The sequence below is a fragment of the Camelus dromedarius genome, chromosome X (assembly GCF_036321535.1).
Source record: "Camelus dromedarius isolate mCamDro1 chromosome X, mCamDro1.pat, whole genome shotgun sequence".
NCBI lineage: Eukaryota > Metazoa > Chordata > Mammalia > Artiodactyla > Camelidae > Camelus > Camelus dromedarius.
Genome location: NC_087472.1, coordinates 21,968,772 through 21,981,844, shown reverse-complemented (window position 1 = coordinate 21,981,844; position 13,073 = coordinate 21,968,772). Strand labels below are relative to the sequence as shown.

The window sequence follows — 13,073 nt, the reverse complement described above, 5'->3', positions numbered from 1 at the left end:
TCCTAAGATATCACACCAAAAAAATTAACAGAATGGTGAAGCAGATGTTACTGTTTATTTGCTTATCTGGTCGCCAAAGGGGACAATTCTTTTTGAGCGTTCCTGTTTTTTAAATGGAATACTCAGTACCACACTTTGACGATTCTTGCAGAGGCATTTCAAAGACCTCAAGACTTAACCTGATCTTATCTTTTGCTTTTAAAGCTACAAACCTTTTTGTCTTGTGGAATTAATAAAGAACCAGCTGGAATCTCCCAAAAGGAGATGTTTAGTAGAATGTCTTTGATACACACACATACGTGCACACACACACACGTGCGCGCGCACACACACACACACCCCTCTGTAGAAAATAGGGAGAATAACTGACTGGAAAATTATTTTTTGCTACTTCAAGTATATTTCCTACTTTTAGTAAAATATGACGGGCAAGTGTCTATTAACTTGACATGGCAATGAAAATAATTCTTATGATTAACTGGATAAGTAACTTTGTAGTCAATGAAGTTGTTAAGAACTAATTTTTCTCTTGATCAAAAGCAGATATTTTTGTTTTAAATATACAATCCAGGATAGGGAAGTATATATGATGAGGGAGGGCAAAAGGTTAGTACAGAGATTCTTTGAAAACGTATTTTTTGTTTGCTATACTTATATATTTCACGAATCAACTCAATTTTAAAGGTTCCTTGAAACATCTGTTTAGATTCACATTTGGATCGATAAATAAGTCTTCTCCATAGTAAAACCAGATTTCATCTCATCTATGGTGAAATTTCCTTTCTTTATAAAATGAAACACATTATGTTTCCTATGGTTTTTATTTTGAATTGAAACTAAGAATAGTCAATTCAAAAACATTTTAAAAAATAATACCATCAAAGGGACTAGAGACTGTATCATGATAATCTCCCAAACACTGCTCCTCACTGTCCAAGCACAATAGACTATTACAGATATATTTTTACTCTCAATATGTAAAATATAATTTAGAGGCTACAGAATTCTCCTTCATGTAAATTTAACATATTCCTCATCTATCACTTGGTGTAGGCTGGAAAGCTTGGTTGATTCTTGTTCATCTGTAGTAAACAGGATTTATAGGTCATAGATTAGTTCTATGAAGTCTTTTCCTGTCTTAAAAAGAATCTTTAAATCTGTGGCTGAAGATAGATTTTGCTAACCCCAGTGCTGTTAAAGGATTAAAGCATGAGATATTGTTGGATCTAAGCACTGAATATGTACATTCTGAGCTTTCTTTCTCTAGTGATTATTGAAGGGAAAAATTGTCTCTAAATCTAGTTTTCCACTGCAAATATCCTAAGGGGGGAAAAACTACTTATAAATGCTAGGTAGATTTTAGTGGTACTATAAAATAAAGAAAGATAACTACCACTAGGGACCTCACTTTTATGGGTTAATATATAAAGAGTATTATCCCATAGATATTAAAATCACTGCCATCACTATTAATGAATATTTCGTCCAAATGATTCTTATTTCCCCAAGATAGACACTAGCTCTATCAGTCTGGTAACAAACATTGGTCATGTTGATTTCATTTCTCTTTCCATCCCTTGCCAACATCTCCTTCACCAATGGCCCTGGTTGTTTTATAAAAATAACCCGTTGACTCCATTTAATTGTCACATTGGTCTAAAGCCAGCAAGGGCAATCAGCCTCATACTCAGCTACAGCCATCTGTCAGAATATGCTAAAAAAAACAATGAATATAGCTGCTACCCACTCTTCTGACTGGCCTGACTTCTCCACACAATTCTGATTTGTCTTTGTAAGTTGAAGTGGTGATGTCAATATCAAATCCAAGTTCCCCCTAGTATTGGAGATCACAGCAAAATCTTTAGGCAAGATTCACTGTGGTAAATAGATCATGGTTGAGGTCTATCATCACGGAGAGGAGGTCAAGCAAAGTTAGCTAGGGTCTAGAGCCCACACTCGGCCAAAAATTCCAAATGAGTGAGAGCTCAAGTAAACTTTCACTTAGGAGCTTTAAAGGGGGACAGCAAAGAGAGTAATTAAGGGAAAGCAAAAATGGCTATAATTCTACTTCAAAGTGAATCCGGATGAAGAGGTGGAGAATAGGAGAACTGTCTCCGTGCTGTGCAGGCAACAGGCTATGTGTGACTCCCTAATAGACATGAGCACTACTCCACTTAACTGGGCGTAAAAGCCAGACCAATTCACTTGCACACTAAGCACACAGAGAGAATGGAGAGACTGATACAGAAAGGAAAGCAGTTGTTAGGACTCTGAGAAGCTAGAATGGAGTAAAACCTAGTGTCAAGGGGACGGAGAAGGGAGGAATGTGACACAGGAAGAAGAGAAAGAGGGGAGGAAACTAAAATGAGAGAGCATGTCACATATGCGGTCTAAAATAATCCTTGTAACAACCATAAGAAGTGAGAGCTATTAATCCATTTTTAAGGTCAGAAAACAGGTTCAGAAAGGCTCAGGAATTAGTCCAAGCACATGCAGATAATAAGGAACAGAACTGATCCTCAAATCTTCATCTGTTGATTATTGGTTTCTACAATCCAAACTCTTAACCACTCTCACAGCTTTTATGGGGAAGGCACAACACTGTGCCATCAAAGCTCTAAGAAAGCTTTGGGATTGAGACTTATCCCATGGGGGGGGGGAAAAGAGACTTTCTGGAGAAGAATCATAGAATAAGAGGATCTGTAAACTCTAGTATATCCAAGGATGGGTCACTCGATAAGGAAAGAGGTTATGGTGATTTAACAGTGAGAATTTCAGAATAAAGTTTAGATTTCTGGCTCATACCTTTAAAATTATGGGCTTTTGGTTCCAGAATGATTATCTCTCATTAGTTTTAGAAGAAACAAATTTGCTCACAAGCTGGGAAAGAGAGTTTAAATAGCAAATGGAGGAAAGGGAGAGGAAGAATAGGAAGAACAATGCCTAATATTGCTGAAATGGACAACTGGTGACTACGCACAACTTGGAGTGTGATGTGCTCTTCCCAGAAGGCCTTTCCTTGGTCTTGGAATTCCCAGTCTCCAGAACTGTGAGAAATAAATATCTGGTGTTTAAACTACTCAGTCCATGGTATTTTTGTTATAGCAGCCTGAACGGAATAAGCTGGTGAAAGCATATATTCTATTTAAAAGCATGCCATGAGAGGAACTGAAATAATCTTGTATGTGTACTTGGGAAAAATCACAAATGTAAAGGCAGAAACATCTCTAATCGGATGAAGACAGAAATAGAAAGGGGAAAAAATAGAGTTGTTTCTCATGTATTGTTATTGCTACTATTATCCTAATATTTATTAAGTGCTTACTATATGCCCAGCTGCTCTAAGCACATTGTAAATATTAACTTATTTAATCCTTACAACAGCCTTCTGAATAGGTATTACTATTATCCTTATAGGATGATACGTTAAAGATGAGAAAACTGAGGCATGTCCAAAGTCCTAGAGCTAACAGACGGTGGGTCAGGGAGTCTACAAGAAGCCACTTAGCTGGAGGAAGGAAATGGATGTTCATTTCTATGACAGATCCCACAGTGTTCTAAGAGTAAGTGTAGTAAACATGAGTGATTTCAGCTCCACAGACATCTGTTAGACATATCCTTTAACTAAAGGCCCATATCTGACAACTTCCCAACCTCCCTGTTGACAGCGCCAGCTCCCAGAAGGTAAACAAAATAAGGAGATTTGCTTCTCTCACTGACTACAAAAGAGAAACTGGTAAGTTAAAGGTGATAGAAACCTTTAGAGAAAGCAACCACTTTAGCTTAGAAAATCCTAGACTTTAGGAAAGCAGTTCTCTAAAGTGAAGTAGTGTGATTCCATGCCCTGAGACACTCTAAAAACCAGGGGATGAATTAAGAGTCAGTTGGGGAGCTTTGTTGCCCATTGAAACCAGTGTGCCTGTATGGGGTGCTCTCCATACAGTTTACATTTCCAAGAACATGTGCCCAAATAAATGGATGAGAATCAAGTGTAAATAAATATAAAAGGGTATATCTGGGACTGTTGTGTGGATGAAATGTGTCACAACACTGAAGACCTAAGTATTGGCTTTGGTTTTTCAAAAGGGACAGAAAGCACATGGGCTCCTTAGATTAGACAAGGAACATGTTGAGTGCAAAATCCTAAAACAGGTTATTAAAAGGATGATTTGTAAGCACTTAGAAAAAAAGTAGCAACCATGAGAAAGTAGCATAAATTCTCTAAGAACAAGTCATATTAGACAAATCCCATTTCATTTCTATATTTGATATGGTTATTGGATTGGCAGATCAGTAGAAATGTAGGCACACTGTATCTTGGTATCAGCAAGGCATTTGACAAGGTCTCTCATGATATGCCTGTGCACAGGATGGAGAAATGTGGGTTGTATGGTAGTCAAAGAATGCTGCCTGATGGGTAAATGTCAACCTGCAGGGAGGTTTCCATAGCATGTCACAGAGCTCTGACCTTAATCTTGTCTTAGGCAACATTTTTGTTAATGACTTATGTAAAGATGAGAAAAGCATACCTAACAAACCTACAGATGACACAGTTATGAGAGTGATACAATGCACATACTTTGTATGGCAGAATTAGTATTCAGCTGCATCACCACAGGTTAAAAAGATGAAATCAAATTAGGCCAAATTAAGGCTCTAAACATTATTTCCACCTACATCTCCCCTCCCCACCATCTCAAACACACAATTAAAAAAAAAACCAACTATGTAATTATAGAATAAATGCAATGTGGCTTAGCCTCAGAACTTGTTTAAAAGTTTTAAGAGTTTAGTGTTTTCAGTAGTGTTATGTAGTCACCAAAAATGCTGAGTTTAGAGTAGACAGCACGAACACGAAATATTTAGTTAGCACAAGGGAGACAAATGATTGTTGGTTACAGCACAAAATCCTAAACGAGTCAATCAAGTCGATTGTCTGCTGAGAGTTCCAGCTAAGGTACATCAGATCTGCTCTCAGCCCTTGCTCAGGGGCAGCCATAGGTGTCTATGCTGTTGCTTTTTTAAATCACATGACCTTTCTCACTCCTTAGCCTCAGCTGACTGAGAGAATAACTGACAGGGCTTGCCAAGAAACTCAAACATGGCCTGGTACAAAAGGGATGAACTGGGCTAATCAAATTCCCTCTCTTAGGTTTTTAAACCTAGAGCTAGCAGGAGAATGAGGCAGGTGGCAACAGAACATGAATTGAAGGGATGAGGTGAGAGGTGCCAGGAGGTACACTTGGAGTCATGTGGTGCATTGGAAACCAGGCATTGCTATGAGAAAGTAGAACTTATGTAGTAAACAAAAGAAATATTGAGCTGACAGTAAGTTATTGGACAAAGAAAGAGACAGAGAGTGGCAAAAGTGCAGAGAATTGCCAAGTCATATTAGTGCCAGAAGTCTATAGGCCCTCCCCTTCCTTGGGGGTTAACCAGTATTTCCTGAGTTCTCAGGGGCTGATAATATTCTTAAAAAGATGTTCTCAATTATTTGAGGCAACTTGAATGACCTCTACTCCTTCCAACAAAAGACCCACACCTACATTCAGCCTTGGCCATGACACTTCAAGAGCAGTTTGGGAAGACATACAGATGGCTAATAGGCACATGGAAGGATGCTCAATATCACTAATTATCAGACAAATGCAAATCAAAACTACAATGAGATATCATTTCATACTAGTCAGAATGGCCATCATTAAAAAGTCCACAAACGATAAATGCTAGAGAGGATGTAGGGAAAAGGGAACCCTACTACACTGCTGGTGAGAATGTCATTTGGTGCAGCCATTATAGAAAACAGTATGGAAGTTCCTTAAAAAAACTAAAAACAGAGCTACCGTATGATCCAGCAATCTCACTCCTGGGCATATACCTGGAGAAAACTCTAATTCAAAAAGATACATGGACCCCAATGTTCATAGCGGCACTATTTACAATAGCCAAGACATGGAAGCAATCTAAGTGTCCATTGACAGATGATTGAATAAAGAAATTGTTTTATACACACACACACAATGGAATACTACTCAGCCATAAAAAGAAAGAAATAATGCCATTTGCAGCAACATGGATGGACCTAGAGATGATCATACTGTGAAGTAAGTCAGACAAAGACAAATGTCATATGATACCACTTAACGTGGAATCTAAAAAAAATGACAGAAATGAACTTATTTAAAAAACAGAAAGAGACTCACTGACATAGAAAATAAACTTCTGGTTACCAAAGGGGAAAGGGGAGGACGGATAAATTAGGAGTTTGCAATTAGCAGATACAAACTACTATATGTGAAATAGATAAATAACAAACTCCTACTGTATAGCATAGGAAACTATATTCAATATCTTATAATTGCCTATAATGAAAAAGAATATGTACATGTATAATTGAATCACTGTGCTATACACCAGAAACTAACACAACAATGTAAATCAACTATACTTCAATTTAAAAAATTAATAAATAAATCGAAGCAGCATTATTTTTTTTAAAGAGCAATTTGGACACAATGAAGTGTGTTCTAAGGAAAGAGACCAGGATGGAGGATTTGAAACCTGTTAATATGAGAAGCAGATGAAGGAACTGGGGAAACATTAAGCTCAAAGTAGAGAGAATCAGGAACACTGAAGGGTTGTCAGGTGTGAGAGGGATTTTATTCTGTGAGACCCGAGAACTAGATCTGGAAGACATGGGTAGAGTTGAGAGGTTGGAGATTTTGGTTCAATAAGAATCTTCCACCAGTTGGTCTGAGATGAAATGGAATGCCTCAGGAATAAGTCAATTCCCTATTCTGGAGATATTTAAGCAGAGGCAGGTGACCACTTAGTAGGAATAGCAATATTATCTTCGAATCGTATGATGCTTTACAATGCATGAGGCACTTTCTGCTACACTAGCTTGATCTTCTTCATAACCTGTTGAGACAGGCATTTTTATATTCAGGTTTCCAGATGAGGAAGGTGAGGCTCAGAAGGGTTATGTTACACAGCTCATAAGTAAGTGCCAGGGCACCCACGGAGTTACCTTCCACTCACTACATGTGAAATGAACATTGTAAAGGATATATCTGGAAAATCCTAGCTGATCAAGCTGATAGGGCTTCGAGGTTTTTAAAATTCATCTTTGTGATGCTGAATATATTTTCAAATGTACTAAAAAGGTACTCCCTCTCTGCTCAGTCTCACATGAAAACTTATGTTCTTCTCTGTGCCTTTTGAAACTGAGACCAATTAATACATTCCTTGCATAGATACAGAAGGTCCGTGGGAGCAGTTTGTACAAACATGTCTAGATGTACATTTCAAATAAGAATAGTTTTCTCTCTCCATTTGCCTGAGCCCATTCCCCACCCTCCTTCCAGATTTCCTGTTATTTGGCTTCTTAGAGGAAGGAAGTGTGTTTGCTTATCAAGACAGCTAGTTAACCAGATTGGCCCACTGCTTTCTTAGCTATCACTAAGCCCTTAAAAGGAATTAAAAGAAGAGTGAGTAAATCACCACCGTTAGTGTAAACTCCTTGAAGATATACATTGCTCTCTGCTTCTCTTACTTCATTCACTTGCTCCCTTTTAATTAAAAACAAAAAAAGGAACGATACACAAATTCTATCACTAGTGCAGTTCTAATTGGGTTATCTTCACCATAGTTGCTGACTGCTATATTTTCTCTTGGGAGGTAACAGAAATATCAGTTTATAAAATTATTTAATCTAGTTAGTGATGGATGATACAGAGGTTCCTGGATTTGGGCCATAGAGCTTTCAGTTTGTTGGTGGTGACATATTTTCTGATGCTGTGGTTGGCATTTAACTTAATATGCTGCTAAGGAAAAAAATAACCAGACTTATAATGTGAGTTTATTAGTCCTCCCCTTTTCCATTCCAATTCTCAAATTTTGGGCTAGAAGTTCATCAGACTTGACATCAGACATTGCTTATCAAGTGATATATTATACCCAGTGTTTACATACAAATGTGTTTAGAAAAAGCTTTGGTGGAAGATCTAAATAAGATATATAGAAGACAAGGGGAAGTCCTTGAATTTAACAGATAACAGAATACTATGTTTTATTAGGCAGTGTTTTTCTATGTTAATAGAAAGTTACAATTTTGATTTAAGAGAGAACAACTAGAAATGATGAATAATTTCTCAGTTAATTGCATCTAGTGCTAAAGTTTATTATGATCAAGGGACCTAGAACAGTGAAGGAGTAGAACTTTAATCACATGACAAAGATGGAAACCTAAATATATGAAGTAACCGAAAAATAGAGGCAAAATTTTGCTCAAAAGATCCAACTTCATCCTAAAGGCACAATCAGGTTTTTAAAATTACACACGGACTTCCAATTTATGAAGCAAATCCTTTTTAAAAATGTTTGAAGACAACTTACTTTTTCAAAGAATCTTAAAATAAATAAAATGTAAACTATCACTGTTCCTTGAATTGTGTTTGGATTTTCTTGTAAAATTGCAGCATCTTTAAAACAATCTTTTTTTTGACAAATTTTTAAATTGAAGTATAGTCAGTTTACAACGTTGTGTTAGTTTCTGGTGTATAGCATAGTGATTCAGTTATACATATATATATATATATTATTTTTCATATTCTTTTTCATTATGGGCTATTACAAGATATAGAATAGTTCCCTGTGCCATACAGTAGCAGCATCTTAAAACAAGGAACAATTGTCTTACTTTAAGGATGCAATGACAGTTCAGGTAATTGCTTGGTTTCATATGTTTTTGTGGGTGTCTGCCCATGGGGTGTTTATGCATCTGTGGTTTCCTCTTTACACATGCCTCTGCTTTGGTCTGTGTCTGTGGGTGTGTCTGTGCTTGTGGAGGGGTCTGCTCTTTTGCCCAGGCATCTGTGTGTGTGTGTGAGCATTTGTGTGTCTCTGCAGATGTCTATGGTGAAATGAGTCACTGCACTCAGTGGAATCATCTTCTGCCAATATTTAAATTCAGCGGGATCAATAAGAGTTCAAGTACCTGGTCTCCAACGGGATGTTGCTATTCAAAACCCAGCTGTTATGCAGATGAACTGAATCCTGCGTACTGGTTGGGGGAGCTGGAGCAGCCGGGCTGGGCTGGCTGCGGGTAGTCATTGATCTCCTCTGAAGAGAGTCTGCCGCAGGGGGTGGCTTCCTGGCACAGGTGCAGGCATGCGGCGGTGGCGGCGGTGGCGGGAGGGGTCTGAAGGTGAACTGGTTGTGTGGGCTGCTCTGCATGTCTAAAGAGGAGAGAAGAGAAACACAAAATAAAGGCTGGCTCTCTCGCTTGGCAGTCAGGAAAACACAGCATGTCAGACTGATCAGGATTTCAGAATAATGTAGCCCGTGGGGTTGGGGGAGAGTTTGAAGTTCAATCTATCTGTAAAAATGTCACTTAACTTACAAAAACACGTGCCGCATGCTTCCAAAACGTAAAACATTCACAGTCGAATTTACATGTAAATTCTTCAGGGCGATAGCAGCTAAAAAGTAAATGAAGCCGCCTCACACGATTTGTCATAGTTTCTGCTACTGAACAAATAAATCATCAACAAGACGCTAAGTTACAGAACAGAAGTGAGCGGATTTCCATCAGTTGCAAAAGTCTCACTTCAGAAAATACCAGTGAAAGGTACAAATTTGTTGGAAGGAAAATCATTCGACACCTCAAATAAAAGTATAAGGCCACCTTCTGGCTTACCTCAGGAAAGGATGCTAGCCTGCCTACACAGGAGCAAATCCCACTTCAGAAAAACAGCTCACAAGTGTGTAACTCAACTGCGTGAGACTAATCTCTCTGCCAGCCCCCCAACTCAGAGTGCTAGTTATAAAAGCTAGGCTAGAAGGCGTTTGTTCAGGTTATTACACACATTTCCATGGCCATGCAAAGCACAGTCCACACCCCTCACCCCCTTCCTGAAGCTCTGCCACGTTAGCAGCAGCTTAGGCAGCAGGGAAACAGTTTTCTCTGCCTGTTTGCTGAGGGGGCAGCAGCCCTCAGACTTCTCTTGTTGGTATTGTTTGGTATTTTTCCACTGTTTTCCTGGCAGGCACACGTATAGACAGTAAGTTAGAATTTGGCCCATGAGAAATACCCCAATTAAACCCTTTTGGAAAGAAATTGCTATTGTAGTTGATAGCCACCTCTCTTCCACAGGAGAAACATAATAGATGTCAAGTGATTTCTTGTAATACCAGTACGTTCTGGGTAAACTTTGCAGACAGCACGGCTTTGTCCCACCTCCCAAATGACAGAGTTGAAAAGCAGAAAAATGCCAGAGGCTTTCGATGCCCAGCAAAGGGCTCAGCTGGTTTGTGCTGAGATTTACTCTGCAGTGGCTGATCACAGAAAAAAAAAATTACTTTTTTCAATCCTTCCACCTCAAACTTGAATTTTGAAGACATTGGCATGATTTTCATATTTAAAAATGATACTAGTGCCCCAAGAGCATAACAGATTCTTGGCTGTGCTTTCTAGTACAGGTGGCTCTCCCTTTAAATAAACTTGCGATATGAAAAATGGAATTGGACAAAAGATAGGGAGAGGTGATCATTCATTTTATACAAAGAATTACTTTTGAAAGTAAGCTACCCTTGTATATTTAAAAGGGACTAAAATGCTTCATGAATTTTCTAAATCACCCCCATTACTCCAGGCCCAGCCCAAATCCCATATCCACTAAAAAAATCATCACAAGTACTTAACAGCTCATTAATTTTTTTAAACCTCTGGGCTCATACTCATAACCATAACCAGAAGCATGCTTTCCATCCTTGGGACTCAAAGAAGCACTGAATGCTGGAACCCAAAAAACCTTGGGACCCTCTAATTTTGTAGATGAAAAAACTAATGCGCAGAGAACTGCTTGCCCAGGGACACTTGGCAATGTGTGGCATGGGATTAGAACCCACCTCTGCTGATTCTGGCCAATGCACTATTCACTGTACTATAGGTCTCTGTAATGCAAGTTCTCTCAACCTCCGTAAGATTTAGAGATACAGAATCCTCCACATTTTATGGATTGGTCACTTATGACACGCCACCTGCATTGCAGTTATTTGTTTATATGTCTACTCCCTCTTAGAGCTCATCTCCTTCAATGGAGGAAGGAGGGCAGTGTGGTATCATGCTACGCAGCACAGCAGAGTGGAAAGGGCACAGGATTTGGGGGGTACGGCAAACCTGGGTTTGAGTTCTGCCTCTGTCATTTAGAAGCTCTACTTCCTCATTTGTAAAATGGAGCTAAGAATCCTTTTTCCTAACAATTAAGTTTCATTCTTGTAAAATGTGCTTAGACATAGTATGTCAGTGACTGGTGAATGCAGCAGGAGTGGAAAACTTTAAGACTGGAAAGGACTACAGGAATCATGTAGTTCAGCCCTCTCCCCCTCTCCATTTTACAGATTAGGAACCCAAGGCTCAGAGAGGTGAAGTGACCTGTTCAAAGTCATTCAACTTGCATGAAGTTGCCTGCCTATGTCTGATGATTCCCAGCCCAGAACTCTTTCCATTCTACTGTTCTAGAAAATAAATGCTCTTTTCTCTGACTTCAACACTTACTATTTTTATCATAAATTTGGCCCCTAAGCTTGAAATATTACAGCATTCCCTTGCTATTCCATGTTTTTGGCTAGCTCCCCAAATAGACATCATGTTCCTTAGAGCAAATCATCTTCTACCTTTCTTGTAAGCCATGTGGTATCGAGCACAGTGCTGGATGCAGAGTAAAGTTTTTATTGATAGAAAAGTGTTTCACTGGTCAGTGGGATCTAAAAACCCACCCTCAATGTTCCCTTGGCTCTTTCTTTCTGATGTAGCCACTGGGCATCTACTTGACAGTTCACAGAGCAGTAGGTTTCCACCTTGGGAGTCTCAGTGAACTCTCTCCCAGAGCCATGGGGAAGGACAACAAGACCCTGAAGAGGGTGCTTACATTCATGCCCTCCGAGACGAGAAAAGAACTGCAGTGACACCCTCTACAGATTTGCCATCTAAATCCATGAGCTTAATGATGCAAGGAAAGGAAGCAAAAGGTGGGAGTCCAGAGTTAGAAGAAGAAAAGGAATCAATTTGAGGACTTGTGTTCAGAATGCCTCCCAAGCGACACATGTGACATCTACTAGCTTAATCAGTAGGTGCTTCCGTCAGTGAAAGAAAGTTTCTATTCCATACAGTTGTTCAAAAGAAAGGATCACTCATTATCATTTGGATTGCTGCTTGCTGGATTTCCTCAAAATCTTTGCAACTCTTTTCTTATTATGCAAAATGATAAAAATCCTACTTCTTTGAAAAGTACAATGATGCTATTATTATAACACATTAGATCACTTCTGCTGCAGGTAGAACTGCTCTGTATAGTCACTTTGACTATATATATGTAGGTTACATAGATTGAAAACAAATATTTTGATTATATATACATAGGTTTTGACATATCTATTTAATTGTTTATTTTTGCTTCTACCTTTAAAATATGCAGAGGTTTCCCTACTTTTTAATACTGTCTTTAAAACATTTCACAATATTGGATTGTTGCACTGAGTGGAATGTATCCAGACCTTAAGCCCTTATGAAATGCAAATCATCTCAGCTTCATTCTGGTTTTTTTTCACCTCAGGAAAATGATGGGGAATGTACTTGTTCCCTCCCAAATGAAGCAATTTAATCCTTGGGCTCTGTGAAATAGGATTTCCCAACATTAAACACTAATGAAAAATACATTAGGGTTCAGTGTCAGGAGTTCTGAACACCAGTTCCAAGGAGTTAAAAGTCACATGCACTCACATCCAAAAGTATCTGGCAAGTATAAGTCTCTGTGCCTGAGAGAGACGCAAGGGAGAAGGGGGAGTAGTGATTATACAAATTTGGGTAACCAGACATACTTACAAAGCTTTCTGAAAGTAAATTAAGTTTTTGGATGGGAAGGTCTAATTCACATAATATACTTGGATAGGAGCCAGTTTCAGGTTTAAGGTCCTAAAATAACTTGGAAAGAAAATCTTGTGGGGGTGGAAATTCCTCCAAACTCTATATCCAAGGCATTTTAGGTGTGGCAGAGATGCTAACAGAAGTA

At 38.7% G+C, this 13,073-nt stretch overlaps 1 protein-coding gene across 4 annotated transcripts in view; it reads right to left on the bottom strand.

The window, feature by feature from the left end:
- The window catches only part of TENM1 (teneurin transmembrane protein 1), a 701,438-nt gene that overhangs the window by 308,462 nt on the left and 379,903 nt on the right, over nt 1–13,073 (bottom strand). For all 4 annotated transcript variants that reach the window (XM_031445499.2, XM_064482772.1, XM_064482770.1 and 1 more), the window contains one exon: nt 8,999–9,239. In XM_031445499.2, coding sequence (XP_031301359.1) covers nt 8,999–9,239 — 241 coding nt within the window. The remainder of the gene's footprint in view (nt 1–8,998; nt 9,240–13,073) is intronic.